Source organism: Mus caroli, chromosome 8 (assembly GCF_900094665.2).
Source record: "Mus caroli chromosome 8, CAROLI_EIJ_v1.1, whole genome shotgun sequence".
NCBI lineage: Eukaryota > Metazoa > Chordata > Mammalia > Rodentia > Muridae > Mus > Mus caroli.
The window spans coordinates 58,839,560-58,858,922 of NC_034577.1; the positions used below are offsets into that span (position 1 = coordinate 58,839,560).

General features: G+C 41.4%; 1 protein-coding gene across 6 annotated transcripts in view; it reads left to right on the forward strand.

The window, feature by feature from the left end:
• The window catches only part of March1 (membrane associated ring-CH-type finger 1), a 781,857-nt gene extending 766,045 nt beyond the window's left edge, over positions 1-15,812 (forward strand). For 3 of the 6 annotated variants that reach the window (XM_029480929.1, XM_029480931.1, XM_029480930.1), the window contains exons 7-8: positions 1,341-1,488; positions 12,151-14,301. In XM_029480929.1, the coding sequence (XP_029336789.1) occupies positions 1,341-1,488; positions 12,151-12,449 (447 nt within the window). In that variant the 3' untranslated portion in view covers positions 12,450-14,301. Of the gene's footprint in view, positions 1-1,340; positions 1,489-12,150 lie in introns of all 6 variants that reach the window. The other 3 variants (XM_029480933.1, XM_029480932.1, XM_029480927.1) reach the window with 2 other exon arrangements.
• Positions 15,813-19,363: the final 3,551 nt, after the last annotated feature.

Here is a 19,363-nt window from a genome sequence, read left to right on the forward strand (position 1 = left end):
AGACTGTGAGAGTGAGTGAGGAGAGACTGTGAGAGTGAGTGAGGAGAGACTGTGAGAGTGAGTGAGGAGAGACTGTGAGAGTGAGTGAGGAGAGAATGTGGAGAGTGAATGAGGAGAGAATGTGGAGAGTGAGTGAGGAGAGAATGTGAGAGTGAGTGAGGAGAAGTTGTGAGGCGCGTACGAAGAGTTTGTGTGAGAGTGAAAGGAGAGTGCATGTGGTGATTGTGAGATATGTGTGAGAGTGAAAGGGGAATGCACTGAGGTGTGTATGAGTGGGAGAGTTCAAGAAAAGCAGAGTGAGCAGGAGGATGCAGTGTATGTGCAGCCTCAGGCAGAGAGAGAGAGAGAGAAGAGAAGAGAAGAGAAGAGAAGAGAATTAGAGAGAAAGAGAGCAGAGAATGGGAGAGAAGAGAAACTTTAAGCCTTGAAAAATTGCCTTGAAAATACCCAAAAAGGAATTCTGTGTATATTTATTATGCACCTTCCTGATATCCCTGCTTCCAGTTGAGAACTCCAATCCTGTGTAGACTCTAGACCGAAACACTCCTTCTGTTATTTCTCTAGTACATACAGCTGGCAACAGAAACGGTTAACTCCCTGTGGCTCTCAGTCCACCCTTGAAATCCTTGTTTAATTATCTTATCAACCATGCAACATTTGCCCTGTTAGATAATAATCCATGCAGTGACAGGTGTCAGTCACTACATATAACCTGGTACCACAGTGAAGTAATGGACTGAAGCCTGAAAGGAAATAAAAACCCTAATATATCATTGTGTGTGCACATGTGACTGCTACTTGTGTGTGTGCACATGGGTCACACACACACACACACACACACACACGGTTGCGTGAAAGCCCATCATTCACACTGGATATTTCCCTATACCAGTCTCCACTGAGCAGTTTAGTTTTGTGACAGTGTTTCTCACTGAACCTGGAACTCACTAGTTCAGTTCCTTCTGGTCTGGGAGCCCTGGCATCCTTCTGACTCCACCTCCCAGTGCTGGCATTACAGTCACAAGCTACCGTGCCTTACAGTTTTACCAACTCATTCATCCCCACACTACTTAAAAGCATACAATACCATGAACCTACCTCATTCTTATTGCAGAATGAGTTACAAACTGGCTTAATATTTGGAGCCTAGGAAATTATTTCTTCCATATTAAGTTGTATTTAAACAATCAGTGATGATTTCATATCTCCCCAAATGCAGTCTTACTTGAACATATCAGTGTCGTGTTTACACTGTGGATTCCTGTCTGGAATGCAAAGTGAAAGCAAGATGTTCGGGTGGTAAACTTGGCAGTGAGTGAGTTAATCCTTTCTGTTTGCAGTGGGAAAAGCTCCAGATGACCACGAGCGAAAGGAGGAAAATATTCTGCTCTGTCACGTTCCACGTCATCGCTGTCACCTGTGTGGTGTGGTCCTTGTATGTGTTGATAGATCGGACAGCGGAGGAAATCAAGCAAGGTAACGACAATGGTAAGGACCTCTCCCCGTTCCCCCTCCCATCTCCCGATGGGAAGGACAGACACAAAGGTGCACAGGGAGCCAAGCCATTTCCAAAATTTAGGTTTCCCTTAGGTTTCCAGGGCCCGAACTTGCAAGAAAGCCTCGACAATTGTCTCCTTGATCAACTCTGTCTAAAAAGCATGGGCCACTTGAGATTCTCAAATTAGGACTTGGGATGTGTTGGGCCCAGGCGAAGCTTAGCTATGAGGGCTGCATGGGTACCATTTACTACTTCAGACCTCCAGAGGCTCACTGAGCACCAAGCTCTCCCTGGCATGAAAACGCAAATTGGTAGAAAAGTGGAGAGTTGCTGGGCTGTGGTGGTGCACATCTTTAATCCCAGCACTTAAGAGGCAGAGGCAGACAGATCTCTGTGTTCAAGGCCAGATTGGTCTACAATCTGAGTTCTAGGATAGCCAGAAACCCTGTCTCAAAAAAGGGAGAAGAAGGAGAAGGGGGGTGGAGGAGGAGGAGGAGGAGGAGGAGAAGAAAGAAAGAAAGAAAGAAAGAAAGAAAGAAAGAAAGAAAGAAAGAAAGAAAGAAAGAAAGAAAGAAAGAAAGAAAGAGGAGAGTTTTAAAGTCTTATTTAATTCACCCGACCTGTTGCTTCTTTGATGGCCCAAGGTAACACTGTAGTAGAGACTGTCTTGGCTCCCTCATGCCGGCTTAGCACTGTAGTTGAAATTTTTAGCCACACCCAGTTTGTAAAGGACACTATCCAGGCTACAAAGAAAGACACTACAAAATATATTTTATTTAAAGTCTTCCCAGGCCTGCCCACCTGGGGCAGTGGTGCACACAGCATGTGTGTGCTCTGAGTTTCCCAAAGTGGGATGGACTTTCCTTGCCTGCAGAGCTCCTGGTGCACACAGTTGTTTAAGGGAAGAAGAGCTGGAGTCTGACTGGCAGACCCTAGTGTTCTTTTAGAAAACCAGAGACCTATGAAAAGCCTATATTGAGTCTAAATGCTGGAAAACCAGGCTGGACGGAAGTGTTTTTAGAATCCATTCATGCATCATGAACTCATTTATAGACTGAATCAGTTAAAGAAGGCTTCTGGTTTTCCACATTATGACTTTTCCCAGAGTTTTTTGCTTTTGAGGTGTCATGTGAAATCTAGATTGAATGAATTCTCATTTCCTGCAGGTAGGACTTTAAAAAAATAGTTGCATTCACCAAATACCAGACACCCAGCTGTGCCTAAATGAGAAGCAGAGTGTCACTATCTCACCCACGGCTCCCCTTGAGAGTCAAGTGTGTTCCTAGCTGGCAGGGCAGATCTAGTGACTCCCGTCAGAGACTTCCTGCTCTTAGGTGGCTAAGTGGAGCCTCTACCTGGAGAAAATGCCTTTTCATGACCTGACAGGGTTCTAATGTGGCCAGACTGTGGTGGCCAAGACTCATTTCCTCTGTTATACCCAGACAAGACTCCTAAGGGAAAACACTCATATTTAGTCAGCTGTGCATGTCCGACACCTGAGAGATGTGAGTTGGGACTGTTTACAGTTCAAGGAGTTTGATAATCTCAACTGCAGCTACCACTGTTATGGGGTCCACCTTAGATTCAACACAATGAAGATGGCAAAATTTTATAGTAACCAAGCCATATTGATCAAGCAGGGCCATAGGACAAACAGGAGCTGAACTGCAACCCCCATCCCACCCTATATCCCCCTACCCTGAGCCAGACTCTTACAGAGCCTTTAAACTTGGGAACGGCAAGCATCTGTGCTAAATTGCAGTTATATTTTTCCACCAATCAGGATTTAGGGATAGGGTACTTCCTTAGGATGTCTTTGGGGGTATACTTACCCTGTTCTCACAAGTTGGTTTCTTCAACTGTGGCAGGGTGACTTGCCTAACATTCATGTCTCAACTTGCCAACCAGGGTGTCAGTTACCCATGCACATGTCTCTCTCTACCAAGCAGGATGTCAGTTACCCAGGGAAGTCTTGGGAACATGAACTTTATTTTACCCCCTATTCAAACTGGAAGTTTTACTCAAAATGGCTTCAGATTGGTTCCTTCTTACAGCACATCTCTCCAGAAACCATGAAACCCACAACCCCTCCTTTCCTGCTCATGGTGCAGTGATCATCCTGCTGTTCTCAAACCCTTTAATTGCTGCTTGCACAATACTCTGCCAAATTCATCCCCAGTCTACAGTATGCTCTAAAGCTTGCATGTACCTCCTCCTGAGAACATCTCGGAAAGTCTCCCAGAGACCCTAAGCTCATCTCAGTCATCTCCCACTGCCAACCTCAGCACCTTGGAAAAGCCACCCTTAATATCTAGATCCCACTCCTGGTCAGTCTTCTCTTAAATTAATGAGCAAATTGTATGCATTCTGCCTCATACAGCCCTGAACTCTTTCCACTTATCTCCTTCCCCACTAACAATATTCACGTGAAAACAGTGTTTTATATAAAGCAAAAGCCTCTTACTTAGACTTTCTCCATTCTCCCCACATTCAACTCATGTTCATTAACTACCACAAAATAAAATATCATGAATAGGATTTGTTAGGGTTTCTATTGCTGTGATGAAACACCATGACCAAAATGGGAGTGTTTCAGCTAACAATTCCCAGGTAAGAGTTCTCACTGAGGGAAAGCAGGACAGGGACTCTAACAGGTCAAGAACTTGGAGGCAGGAGCTGATGCAGAAGCCATGGAAGGGTTCTGCTTACAGCTTGCTCTTCATGACTTGCTCAGGCTGCTTTCTTAATAGAACCCAGGAACACTAGCCCAGGGATGGCCCCACCCACAATGGGCTGGACCTTCTGGGCCCTCCCTCATTGGTTACTAATTAAGAAAATGCCTTGCAGCAGGATTTTATGGAGTCATTTTTCAATTGAGAATCCCTCCTCTCAGGTGATTCTAGCGTGTGTCAAGTTAACATAAAACAACCAGTACAACTGACCCTTGACAACTTGACACACCAACACATCACTTCTCTTATTTTTCTTTTCTTTTCTCTGGTTTTCTTTTCTTCTCTTTTCTTCTCTCCTTACTCTCTCTGCCCCCCTCCCTCCCTCCCTTCCAGTTTCCATAAGCCCCATGTGCCCTGCCTAGTTGACTCTGTGGGCCATGTTCTCACAATGTCCTTGATACCTTCCTCTTTTCTTTCAGTGTTTCTCTGGCTTCACCTAGTGTTTGGCTGTGAGTGTTTGCATCTGCTCCCAATGGTTGGTGGACACTGCCCCAATGATGAAAGTTGAGCTAGGCACCAATCTATGAGCATAACAGATAATCATTAGGAATTATTTCATGGGTGTTATTATTTTTATTGTTTCTTTGTTTATTTGTAAGTTGTATTCAGCTTTACCCTTGATTTCTAGGCTTACCTGTCTCTGGTTCCTGGCCATTCATACAGTGTTAGGTGAGGGCTCCCTCTTGTGGCAAGGACTTCAAATGAGTTGTTCACTTGCACAAATTCTGTGTCACCAGGAGTAGTCCAGCACATTTTGCAGGCAGGGCATGTGGTAGGTTGAAGGTTTTGTGGCTGGGTTGATGTCCAGTCTCACTGGTGTAGTCCTAACACAGGCAAGAAGATGGTTGGTTTGGGCTCCATGTCCCCTATTACTAAGATACATCACTAGGGTCATTCTCATAGATTCCAGGGAATTCTCACAGTACCAGGTCCCCCTCAATCCCCACTTTCCCAGGGCAATCCAAGCATTGCCCATTGAGCCCTAATCATTGATTAGCCTCGCCAAGTCTATGGATTGTAGCATGATTATCTTTTACTTAACAGCTAATATCCACTTATAACTGACCGCATACCATGTTTGTCTTCCTGGGTCTGGCTAACCTCACTCAGGGTGATTTTTTTTCTCAAGCTCTATCCATTTGCCTGCAAAATTCATCAGGTCATTGTTTCAGGCAGCACATTAGAACATTTTATTTCTCATTTATGTTCAAGATAATGCATTAATAACACAATATAAAACGTAAATAACTTGAAAAGTCCCACACTCCTTACAAATTCAAACACATTAAAATTTTGATCTCTTTAAAATATCTAATCTCTTTTTCTAAAAAAAATCCAATTCCTCTTTTAAATGTTTAATGTCTTTTAGCTGTGGGCTACTGTAAAAATCAAAATTAAGTTAAATGCTTTCTTCAAGAGGGAAAAACCAAGGCACAGTCACACTCTGAACAAAGCAAACTCCAACAGTGTAAATAACTCAATGTTTAATGTCTGGTGTTCACTCCTCCAAGAGTCTTGGGCCACTTCTCCAGCTCTGCCCTCTGCAGCACACACAGCTTGTCTTCTAGGTTCCAGCTAGCCCCACTCCACTGCTGCTGCCATTCGTGGCAGACATCCTGTGGCATTGGCATCTCTGAAACTGCTGGGGTCCCTTGCTATGACTGCACTGCACTTTGACCATCTTGTCAATCACAGCCAGTACTTCAGCCCCAGCTGACTGGACAACACACATTCTTCACACAAAAGGCCAGGTAGAGCCTTTGCTTCCCTCCTGAAACTTCACAAGCCGGCCCTGCATCGTCTGTACTGCTCTCAACAGTCTTATCTTTGAAGCTTCTAAAGAAGAGCTCACTGAACTCTCAACACTCAATGACTTTTCTAGCCAAGGTTCCAAAAATCCTTCCATAATCCTCCCCCCAAAAACCATGGTCAGGTCTGTCACAGTGATATCCTTCTATTCTTGTGCCAACTTGCTTTGGTTATGATAAGTCTTAGTTACTGCTGCAAAGAAATGCCATGACCAAAAGCAGGTTAGGGATGAAAGGATTTATTTCAGCTTATCCTTTCAGGTTACAGCAATCCATTATTGAGAGAAGTCAGGACAAAAACTCACACAAGTCAGGAACCTGGAGGCAGGAGCTCTTGCAGAAGCCATGGAGGGGAACAGCTTACTGGCTTACTTCTTATGGCTTGCTCATCCTGCTTTCTTAGAACCATCAATACAGGACCACCAGCTCAGTAATAACACCACCCAATCAATCATCCCCACCAATCACCTATTAAAAAAAATGCCTCACAATCAACAGTACTTCAGATCAGGAGTAACCCTATAAAGTCAAATTTCCCAATAAAAACCTCAGTGCTGGTGATGTACTTCAGTTAGTGGAGAGCTGGCTTAGTGTTCAGGATGTTGGTCACTATCACCACATCAATAGGGTATAATAGCTGTACCCATTACCGTTACCTTGGCAACCTGAAAACAGGCAGGAGAATAAGAAGTTTAGAGTAATTTTTGGCTACAGTGTGAATTCAAGGTCAGTGCAGACTACATGAGACCACTCTCTCTCTCTCTCTCTCTCTCTCTCTCTCTCTCTCTCTCTCTCTCTCTCTCTCTCTCTCTCTCTCACACACACACACACACACACACACACATTTGAGTGATAATCAAAGACTGAGTTTCACACATAGAAATTAGATAACGTTTGTAGTATTTTCTGCTGCTTTCCAGCAACTCACAGTGAGATCCTTTTACACCTTTTGTATTCAAAGTGTTTAAGAAGCAAGGTGTTTGTGGAGTAGCAGAGACTGAGGGTTCCTGCAGAGCTGAGTGCCGGTAGGACATCTCCCAGGACACACGCAAGCCAAAGTGACTCTTGCAAGAGTCACCTCTATTCACAAGCCATTTGCCCACTCTCCTGACACACACACAGTAGGGTATCATGGGCATCTTTTGAGTTATCTAAAGCCTTCCTTTTCCCCCATACATGGTTGGGTGGCATGGGTGTCTGCTGAGCTGTTAGCATGTTAATATTCCTCAGGCAATGTGACTACCAATCCTGAATTTACCTTTGAAGTTCTTGGAGATAAATCTGCCTAATTTAAAACGTTAGCATATTTTAAACCCATCTTGGAAACCTTCAGAAAAGTCTGAAGAGGAACAAATTGTCCTTTCAGACCAGAATTGTTGTTGAGTCTAAAGCAGCAGAATTCATCTGAACTGTGGTGACAAGGAGAGAAAACAAGCCCAGGAGCTTTAAGATGGTTGTTCTTTCAGATGAGACATGTCTGATGCCGCACACGGGGACCCCCTCACCTCCTCTTCCTCTCCTTACAATCCAAGTGACTGCTCTTGCTGCCTCTCTCACTTGAGTAGCAGTGAGTCCTCCTGCTTCTTCCTTACATGGTCTAGACAAATGATCCAGTAGGTTACCTTATTTTTAAAAAACAGCAACTTTTTTTTTAAGCAACAGTAGTTTGAACTGTGAATTGGGTGTCTCTTCTGTAGATATTTTTATTTCCTTTTAGAATATTGGTATGTAAAGAATGAGAATCCAAGTCTAAATGTGGGTGCATTTGTAAGTCATGAACACTATGCATATACACATAGCCTGAATAGTATATATTTGTCTATACTTTTCTTAATTTTTGTGCTTATAGTTCAATTACATTTCTTCCTTCTCTTTGATCTATGTGCCCCTCCCATATACTCCTCCCTGCTCTCCTTTAAATTTATGGCCTCATTTTTCATTGTCATTGTATGCATATACATATGTGTACATGCATATATATCCTAAATATAATCTATTTATTCCATATAATATTAGTTGAGTGTATATTTTCAGAGCTGATTTTTTTTGTCACTGGACAGCCAAGTGCTAACAGAAGATCCTTTAGGCTGGGGCCATATGTTATTATTCAGAAAGCACTTGGCATTGGTGGAAACTCAAAAATGTTCGCTGGCTGTGGCTGTAGGTGACTTCTAGAGTTCAGTACCAGCCTAATATGACAGACACTGGCCTAGTAGTTCCTGGTAGGCAGGGATCTAGCTATGCCTTCTTCACTGGAAGTTATGTTGAAGAAAATCGTTTCTCTGAAGCAAAGTTTCCTCACTTCACTTGTGAAACCAACAAAGCTAGAATCTCTGCCTTCTGGAGGATATATATATATATATATATATATACACATATAATTTTCAAATATCATGATCTAGCTTTTTGCATTAGGTTAACCAACATGTGTTTCTATAAGTGGCATGTCTCATCATTCATAGCTTATTTACACTGATACATTTGAACTTTATTTAAGATCTAATTTTAATACTAAAAGAAGTCAAGGAAAGCATACACTGTGCTGTTTCATTTACACAACTGAAAAGGACAGCAGAGACCATCAGATCACAGGTGCAGTCAGTCTGGAATCTGAGTAATCAAAACTGCAGCCAGATCAATTCCTGATGAATAGGGCTGTCCCTGCAGCTTCTGGGTTCTCTGCTGGGTGCCTTAATGGCTTTAGATGCATTCTAGGTGTTTCTAGTCATATGACAGGGCACACAGAGCACAAAGAAACACCACCCTTTGAAGAGAGACCTAGAGATTGTTGGTTTAAGAGTAAAGAAAAGCAATGTAATTGCATTACCTGCAGCTACATTACAAACCCATCTGGAACCTTCTGGTTTTTCCATTTGACTGAAAGAGAAAACTGAAAATAAGATGTTAAAGATATCCCTGCCTGTGTGCTAAAGAGAAGGCCAGAGACCTAGTTCTACTCCCAAGAGAAATACATTTTGTTTTTTTGTTTTTGTTGTTGTTGTTTTTGGATTTTTCTTTTTTTTGAGAAAAACAAATTTCTTAAAATCAAATGGCCTGGGAACTACAGTCCAATTTATAAGCAACTGTCATTTGGTTGATCACTCAATGTAAGAACTCCTTAGCAAATTCATTGCACATGCTTGCTTGCTCCTTCTGGTTAAAGGTTTTTTATTTTGTTTTGTTTTGTTTTGTTTTGTTTTTAATTGATTTCTGGTGTCTCTTTTACATGTATCTCTGGTGAAAAGAACTAAAATGGCCAGGGATGCAGGGGCACATGGCGATGCTCAGTGCCAACACCATGGCCAGTGGCTAACTTGACTCCAGACCTTCTGGACTCTGGAAGCATCCAGAAGTTGGAAGCCTGCAAAAAGTGAGAAAGATTTTAATGTGGGCACCATGAACACTGCAGCTCTTCATGTGCAGCTTAATCAGATAGAGACACAGGCCACCACATCAGCTATTCACAGGCATTCAAGTCACTCAGGCTCCCAGGGACTGATCATGTGCAGTTTGCTGGTTTATGGCACTGTTAATTCACTTAACTCACAGCAAGAACCCTGAGGGGAGGAGGAACCCTGTCTCCATTCCAAAGCAATGTATCAGTTAGTCTTCACTATATAAAAATGCATGGAAAGGCAGTGACTTCGAATGGTGACCACTTACTTCACCCACATTCTGTGCTTTGGTTAGGTATTTGTTCTGGCCTGAGACAGGTGGGCTGATCTCTACTGTCAACTGTTGCACCTGGAGAGAGCTGACATTCCCACCAGCAGCTGCATAGTCAAGCGTAATAGGTTTCTTTACTTGTCTGGCAGTGAAGATGTTATCAGCTATAACGGCAGGTGCAGCTAAGCTGTGTGGAGTTTGGCTATTTTTCCTAAAGAATTATTTATTAGTGCATGCGTGTGTGATGTGTGTGCTCTGGTACATTGGAGGACAGAAAAGGGAAAGTAGATAAACAAATTTTGACAACATAGATGCTGAGAACTAAGCTCCTTTTTGAAGATTAACAGCTGAGCATCTCTCCATCTTGGCATTTGTTATTCTAATCATTGAGCATGTTGATTGCCTACCTTTCTAATATGACTGTTGAGGTCCAAAAGAAGGAGCAAGATGGCTTAGCATGGAAAGGCACCTGTGCCATGCCCGAGGTCCTACGGTTGATCCATGAGACCATAATGACCAAGTTATTTCTCTAAAGGAGTGACTCGGGAAGTTCTCACTATCCCCAGCACCACTCCCAATTTAATATTCTCAGTCTTTCCATTTACTCCAAAGTGGATTAACATTATTAGTATTTCTAGTGAAATTCTATGTAGATAATTAGAAGTGTTTTGAAAAAGACATTTGCCTTTTCAGACAATAAAAACTGTATTTTCTTTATATGCCAACTTCAGAGGCTGGCCTAGATTGCCATGGTGATAGGGAACATGAAGTCTCTGCAGGGATTCCTTTACAGGAAATAATGTCACTAATTGAGGCATGGACTCCATATGTGTCAACCTGCGACAAATTTAATTCTTTACTCATGGGGTTGGAATCTAATGAATCATTAGTTTACTATAGAGAGAATGGGAGCAGCCCCTGCAGCAGCCTAAATAAACCTGTTAGAACAGGGGACACTTGGTTTCCAATGCTACACAGATAGGGCATCAGATAAAGTACAAGAGAGAGAGCTATATTAGAGACATACAGATGTTGAACAAACACAAGTAAAAGATAAAGGTAGGGAGTCTTTTCAGAATACATCAGGAGAGACTATCACAGCTTCTAGGCACAAAAACTTTCTTATCTGTTATAAGGCTGCAGAGATGGATCTGCACAAATGGCTCACCAAGTAAAACCACTTGCCCTGCAAGCATAAGGACTGGATTTCAGATCCCTAGCACCACATACAGGCTGGCAGGTGTAGTGGCCTCACTCCAATCCCAGAACATAGGAGGCAGAGCTAGGAGGTCCCTGGAGCAAGCTGGATAGCCCAAGTAGTCAACTCGGTGTGCTTTGGGTTCAGACTTTGCCTCAATAAGATGAGGAAGAGTCCCAGTATCAACCTATAGCCTCATCTACATATGAACACAATACATGTACCCTGACACACATGTGCACTTACACATGCAGACATACACATGCCCATATATACCATAAACATGCAAAAAGATGCAATGTATTTGTGGAGGTAAAGTTTCCATAAATGCATATAAATTATGTTTCCAAATATTTAAATGCTGACAGACCCTTCTCATACTGTTGGTTCTATAATCTGACCTAAGCATACACCTGAATCCATGGAACAAACCCTAACAATATATTCTTTTACACCACCTTTCTTTCTTATAAAAGTGATTTTGGAGTAGAATCCACTATAAAAACCATCTTGGACCAATGCTTCTTGCTTTTTTATTTCTTTGCTATAGACCTGTTGTAAGCATCTCTTTATGTTAGCTTTAACGTGAGTTTTTAACATATTTTCTTCATTGTAACCAAGCTAAACATGCTGAATTAACTAAATCATAAAGTAGTTGAAGAAAATGTCTTGGCTACCCAGAAAGTTTCTAGTAAGTCCTACTGCATACTCTTGACCTACTATAAATATAAGTCTCAGACTTGATTAGGAAAGAAGTGTAGAAATACAGTTAGGTGACTGAAGTAAGGGAACAAGATTAATGGGGCAACGCCTTAGGGAGATGCTTTCTGCCAACAGCACAAGTCCCCATCCCCGTTTTTCAAAGGGGAAAAGAGGTAACACATTTAAAGAAATTTTTTGTGACTAAAATGCAAGAAATCATATTTCACAAATACTAGCCCCACAAGTGAACAATAGGACATAAAATATGAAAGCTTTTGCCAGGGTTCTGAAGTTTGTATTAGTCCGTTCAATAGAAATCTTCACACCCACAACAACTGAGAATGAATCAGGTCTACTGTTTTTTTTATTAGTGTGACTATAATGAAAATGCTCAGTTTCATAGTTTGGGCAACAGCAAATTAACCCCATTCCCTTTGCCTAATGTTGTTCAGAGAAGCAAGTGTACTTAGTAAGGATCATAGTGGGGTACGGGGACACCAAATGTAGAAATGATAACTTGATAACAGCACTCTCTCTTTCTCAAAGGTGTGCTGGAATGGCCATTTTGGACAAAACTGGTTGTGGTGGCTATTGGCTTCACGGGAGGTCTCGTCTTCATGTATGTACAGTGTAAAGTCTACGTCCAACTGTGGCGCCGGCTGAAGGCCTACAACCGTGTGATCTTTGTGCAGAATTGCCCAGACACTGCCAACAAACTGGAGAAGAACTTCCCGTGTAATGTGAACACGGAAATCAAGGATGCTGTGGTTGTGCCTGTGCCACAGACAGGTTCAAATACACTGCCAACTGCAGAAGGAGCCCCACCTGAGGTTATACCAGTCTGATGGAACTAGAGGGGAACTTCTTCACAGAAGGATTTTTGCAGCCCCCAGCCACTACAAACAGAAGTGCTTCTGCTCTGGTGGCTTCTTTATCTTCTTCTTTTCCCTACTGTCTTGTTTGTCCTGACTTGGAGCAAAAAGGAAATGAGAAGAAAATAACAAATGACCAGGATCTCAAGAAGCAGAGCCGTCGGTGGGACCTGGAAAGGCAGAGTGTCTTGGGGAATGAGTTCATAAGGAATGGTTGGTACAAGCCAGTCGTCCAGAGTGATGGACATGTGATACTCCTTCAAGTAGTGCAGAGGAAATCCCTTAACAGACTTCAGTTGCAATGTATACTTCTTTGTAGGGTTCTGTAATGTTAGCCTTCTCCACTGGAAATGACACACACACACACACAAAACAAAAAATTTGGTCTTAAGCCTGAAATTGTGTGCATTATCCCTAAGTCACACCAGAAGCAAACTTGGAGGACTTGAGAGGGTTTTTTAATACTTTGACAGCTGATTTTTCTGGCTATTGTGAAGTCTGGTTATTTTGATAGATGCATGTTTTTAAATGGATGCAATACACATTTGATGATAGAAATGTTTAAAATTTTGTTTAAATGATGGAAGAAGAGATTTTCAGGGCATTGTGGAATTTAGCTAGTACTGTTTTTTGAACCACTATCATGCCATGTTTTTGTTTTTGTTTTTGTTTTTTTTTCTGGTCCCTCTTACACAGTGCTCAACAACAGATATATAACATGAGGTACAAATGCAACCACAGTTGTAAATTTTAAATCTCCTAGTGTGCCACATTAGGAAAAGTAAAAATAAATAGGTCAATTATTTTCATAATTTAGTTAACACTATATATACAAGTTATTTCATATCATCAATGAAAACAGTTATAAAATAGCTTTCATTATTTTCTTGAACCAAGTCTTCAAAATTCTGCATGTATTTATGGCACACCTCAATATGAATGAAGTGTGTCAGACAGGATTTAATTAAGAATATTGGTTAGCAGAGCCCTTGCATTAGAAACTACATCTGTTCCATTTATGTTGGTTATTTTAAAACAGCAGTTTAATCCATTATTCTGTTTTTCAGTTTCATTTAAAGGTTACAATTTACAAAGCACTAAACTCATCACATTAAGTATTCTGGCTTGATTTCAAGCAACTTTCAAAGGGGCAAAAAAAAACCCCAAAAGTATAGGAAGTCAGTAAAATGTGTAGCAATGTTATGAAGTCAACTTCTGTATAGAAGCTATAAAGTAATTATGATAGGGAAAAATTATTTTGCCACTAAATCAGGTTTGTTAAGGATTTTAAATCCACATGGAGGGTCAACGTGACATGGGTATCTTAATTAAGGATCTTAACCCCGTGTTTAAACCTGACAGTATTTCCCTCACTCAACATAAAAAGTAAAAATATTCAATACATTCCATGGTGAGAGAAAAGCTAGGTTGGCGGTTCAATAGCTGACTACTGTGCTCTACACAGACTCAAATAAACTGATATAAATGATAACTGCAACGAGCTGGGTAAATACTCACAAACAGTAGTTACCTGTCAAAAGAAAGATGACCACATTTTTTAAAGTGACTTTTGTTGTTGTTGTTGTTAGCTGTCATTATTTATTATCCTGACGAGGCAGAGATGGCCCTAAGAACCAAAGCATGGGCATCACGTTGCACACATCTGGGATCCATACCCATGAACTTTGTAATAATCAGTGTTTGTTCTTCGTGGGTGATAAAGGAAAAGGAAAGACAAAATGATCTTTCAATGAGAAGAGTATTTGTAGTGACTGACACTGGGTCCAAATCGTCCCACCCTTAGAAATAAAGACATAGCAAACAATGTCAATTGTGTGTGTGACCTGTATATTCATGTATATATGCAAGAGAAATGCTAAGGTCAAGTCAAGTCAAGCAACAAGAGGTTAAATTCTCATCTTTCTTAAAACCTGTAGGAGGGACATGGAGTAAATATGCACGGACAAAGCAATGGACATAACTAATCCGGACCAGGCCTTCAGCACAAACACCTGGAACTTTGTATTCACTTCCTGCAAAGTTTTCATTTTAAATATTTAAAGAGAATAGGAACAGCAAAGGAAGGATGGATGGATTGCCCGTGACTTCACACAAAGGGGTTAACCATCATTCAATTTTTCTGTATAGTTCCCCTTGCTCTTCCTATGATGATAATTTGTCGTCTACCAATACTGCACAAGAAGAGATAGATCTACCTCTTCTTGCAAGTGCAAACTAAAATTGATTTACCTTTTTACCACAGGAAGAAATGAGTTAAATACCTTAATTACCACAGAAAATACTGTTTACAACCAAGATGGATATTTGAGTAGCTTGTTTCATAGAGGAAGGCGGTTGGCTACAACTAATTTTCCAAGGTGGTGGATACCAGTACTAAAATAAACAGAATAAAAAGCAGAGACAAGCTTTGCTACATCAATAAGAAAAGATAGCACACGGTTTTAAAGTGACAGCTAAATGCTTCAAGTTAACTATGGTGAGCTTTGTTTTTAAATGAGTATATGATAGAATTCTGAACAGCGTATGTACCACTCAGTGATATTCTGATATCTTTTGATGCTTTAAAACCCACAAATTTTCCCCTCTAAATTATTACCTGAAATTACTATTTATGATTCAAACCATCTGCCCTAACTATTCATACATACAACAGTGGTGGTGGAGCTGGGCATAGTAGGTGCACACCTGTAGTCCCAAAACTGGAAGCTTAGGACTTCAGGGTTATCCTCTCCTACATAGTGAATCCCAAATAAAGGCTAGCCTAGGCTGCATGAGAGCTTTCTTCAAAAGTAAAACAAACAAACAAACAAAAAAGGTTTAAAACTCAATGAATAAGGCCAGTATTGAAAATATCTTTTCACATTGTGTGGTAATGGTGTTTTCCCTTAGTAACAATGAAAATGTTTGGCTTACTGCTCAAGGAGAAAAACCAGCTTGACAGAATGATATTATCTTCAAGTGTGTTTACCTGCTCTCATGTAAAAAAATAAAGTGAAATTGAAACAAAATTATCCCTGAGTTTAGATTGTTAAAAGTGGATTTTTATAAACACAACATAAAGCTGTGCTAAGAAACACCATAAACCAGCCTTCGAAAGTGCTTCCTATCAAGAGCTGACATTTTCACTAGGTGTAATTAGTCAATGAGAAATGAAGTAAATTAAAACATTTAAGGTAAAGCCTAGGGATGGAAGAGGTGCATTAGTGGTTAGACACTTTCTGCTCTCATAGAAGCTCCTGGTTGAGCTGTCAGCATACACATAACAGGGCACAACCACTCCAACTCCACCTCTTCTGGTCTCTGTGGTCTCTAGACGCGCGCACACACACACACACACACACACACACACACACACGAGAGAGAGAGAGAGAGAGAGAGAGAGAGAGAGAGAGAGAGAGAGAGTGTAAAGTGACCCAAAACATGTATACTTAAGTATAAAACCCTACAAAAATGGAGAATAAAAATCCTGAGTCCCAGTTTCCCAGGGTATTACAATGCAGACAGTAGTCTTTCTCAGACTGTCCCAGGATCAAAACTTCACTTCGAGGAGCTGCTGCTGCTACTGGTGATGATATTCCACAAAAGAACCCTCATCCATACCTATAATTTCTCTTTTGTGAAGACGTGGGTAGCCTCCATTTGTTCTTCAACTAAAAAATGAGGTCATTAATACAATGACATCATCAAGAGAAATCACAAAGGTGGGGGTGGGAGGGAGAGAAGCTATTCATTCCATCTGTCAGATATAATTTATCTTGCCTTACCAATGGCCGTTTTGGAGCAAATACTAAGTGTAGAAGCTAAAACCTACCATCATTATTGTAACTGGTCCTTCCATCAGCCCAATGGTGCTATTTTACATAACAATACAACTAAAAGGAAGCTGTTCAGTTGGGCTGCAGTGTTTCCCCCATATCCAAAGAAAGCCCGTGTTGAAACTAGATATAACATTCAAACAAAGGAGAAAGTATTAACTGTGCATTTTTTTGAGATTGGGCATTTGTACATTTTTAGTTTTACCTAATTGTCTTTCATTAACAATTTACTGTTTGTGAGTAATGTGTGCTTAACAAACTAAGGAAACTAATTATCTGTGAAAGACTTTGTATATTAAACAAATGCTCCAAACCTTGCCTGTAGTTTCTCTGCTTTCTGTCTAATGTACTGGGACTCCTAGGGTTGTATTTACAGCACTAGAAACCCTTGAATTCTTCATTTAAGATTTGATAATGGTCTGTTTTTAACTAGAATCTGAACATACTTATGTTAAATCTATAGTGACCAATGTTGAGTTATTACTGGAAATTTGGGGGCCCCACCGACGCCATCACATGACTGGGGAAATTGAGAACCCCTTTCAGGGTTCTTAGTCTTATCAATAAGATAATTTGATATCAGACTCAGAAAGAAGCTCCAGGACAAGTTTATTAGACTTTAATCAACATGGCAGGCGAGCTGGAAATTACAGCAGCTACCAGGAGAGAATGAGGACGTTGGAGAGCCATGTAAAGTTAATGTTTAGCAATGGGTGTCAGCCATAACTGGAACAAGCAGCTGTGTGTCCGAGGGCTTCAGAGAAAATGTGATGAGAGGCCAAGGGTGAGAGAAAGCACGCTCAAGCTCAGAACCATATTGGGGAGTCGGAAGGGGGCGGGGAGCAGAACAAAACACAGCAAAACAACCCCTCCCCTTTTCTGAGAGATGGACTGACCTAACAAAGCTTCATGGTAACTCAATAGTAACTGCACCTGGGCCCAGCCTTCTAGGGGGAAAGTACATTATCTCATTAAAGGGATAAGTAATCCTCTCTCTCTTTAGCATCAGTTAAAGTGAACTGGCCTTTCTAAGGGTTTACCCAGCTGGTGGGCCAGCTCAACTGGATTAACTCTTATGTCTTGGGGAACTTGGCCAGGAGTAAATAACATTCTTTTGACCAAAAAGAAATAGATTTCCTTAGTGGGCCTCAAAAATAGTTAAAAGAAATAGTTAACAATAAAGCCCCAGAATGCACTTTTAAAAAGTGTAAGGAGTATGAGCAGTGGGTGAGTCTCACAGCCAGCTGCTCTACCACCCGCACTGCAAGGCCGTCAGGTCTGATGGGGCACAGCTCCTTCCTTGCCAAGCTCTCACTGTTTGCAGCCCAGGGAGGTTAGACTTCCAGGCTGGGAGAACTCTCTGTAGCTTTGTCAAAGAAAAGAACTTGAGGACAAGTCAACATGAATCACAGTCAACGCATTAAAAAGCTACAAAAAATTAAAAAATACAAAGAAGCACATCCACGCAAGGTGTGTCTGCTTTCTTAGGGTCGCCTCCAGTGTGTTTACAAGGAATATGCTTACATATTCATAGACACAGGTATCCCTGCAGGTTCCCAAGGTACACTGTCTAGAGAGGGATTTACAACAATCTCCGAGAACAGAGTTACAGAACGGGTTCTGCCTTGCGTAATTACATGAAAGATTTCAGGCAAGATCTGGGTCTCAGAGAAAACAATATGGAGTAGGGTGTGCTTGCCTGTGAAATGCAAACAGTGCAGCTAAAGAATACAGGAGAGCTGTTTAATATGACATCCAATAGCTGGCAGTGATGCAGTTACAAACCTTGAAAAAGTCATAAAATAATTATCTTTTAAAAATTAGGTATTTTCTTCATTTACATTTCCAATGCTATCCCAAAAGTCCCCCATGCCCTTCCCGCCCCACTCCCCTACCCACCCCCACTCCCACTTCTTGGCCCTGGCGTTCCCCAGTACTTAGGCATATAAAGTTTGCAAGACCAATGGGCCTCTCTTTCCACTGATGGCTGACTAGGCTTTCTTCTGATACATATGCAGCTAGAGACATGAGCTCCAGGGGGTACTTGTTAGTTCATATTGTTGTTCCACCTATAGGGTTGCAGATCCCTTTAGCTCCTTGGGTACTTTCTCTAACTCCTCCATTGGGGGCCCTGTGATCCATCCAAGAGCTGACTGAACATCCACTTCTGTGTTTGCTAGGCCCCGGCTTAGTCTCACAAGAGACAGCTATATCAGGGTCCTTTCAGCAAAATCTTGCTAGTGTATGCAATGGTGTCAGCGTTTGGAGGCTGATTATGGGCTGAATCCCTGGATATGGCAGTCTCTAGATGGTCCATCCTTTCATCTCAGCTCCAAACTTTGTCTCTGTAACTCCTTCCATGGGTGTTTTGTTCCCAATTCTAAGGAACAAAGTGTCCACACTTTGGTCTTTGTTCTTCTTGAATTTCATGTGTTTTACAAATTGTATCTTATATCTTGGGTATTCTAAGTTTCTGGGCTAATATCCACTTATCAGTGAGTACATATCATGTGAGTTAATTATCTTAAAGTTCGGAAAAGAACTTAATGGGAAAGCAGATCACCATGCATGACTTCCGTCACTTGGCACTCGGCAAAAGCCTTTTGACTGGTACTCTCCAACAATGATCTCTGCCTGGGAGTACTCGGGAAAGAGTCACTGAAGTGTGCTTCCTGAACTGATATTTGAAAGATGTATTTGTTACTTTTATGCTGCTGTAATCCAAATTCTTAACTGGGGGGAAAGTATATGCTTACTCAGTTTCAAAGGGACTTCTGTTTGTCACAGTTCCTGCAGCAACTTGGCAAGGACTTCTTGCCTGGTGACAGACATGACTAGATTCAGGGTAGGTAAAACCTTCAAAGACCTGTCCCTATTGACAGCCAGGCCCCACCTCAGAAATGCTCTACAGCTTTCAGAATACCACCAGAAGGTGGACACTGAGGGCTCATGGCATGAGCCTACGGGGACATTTAAAATTCAAAGCACAGTATTCTACCTTTGGCCACCCCAAAATGAGTTTAGTTAACCACCACCACAGTTCTTTAGTCT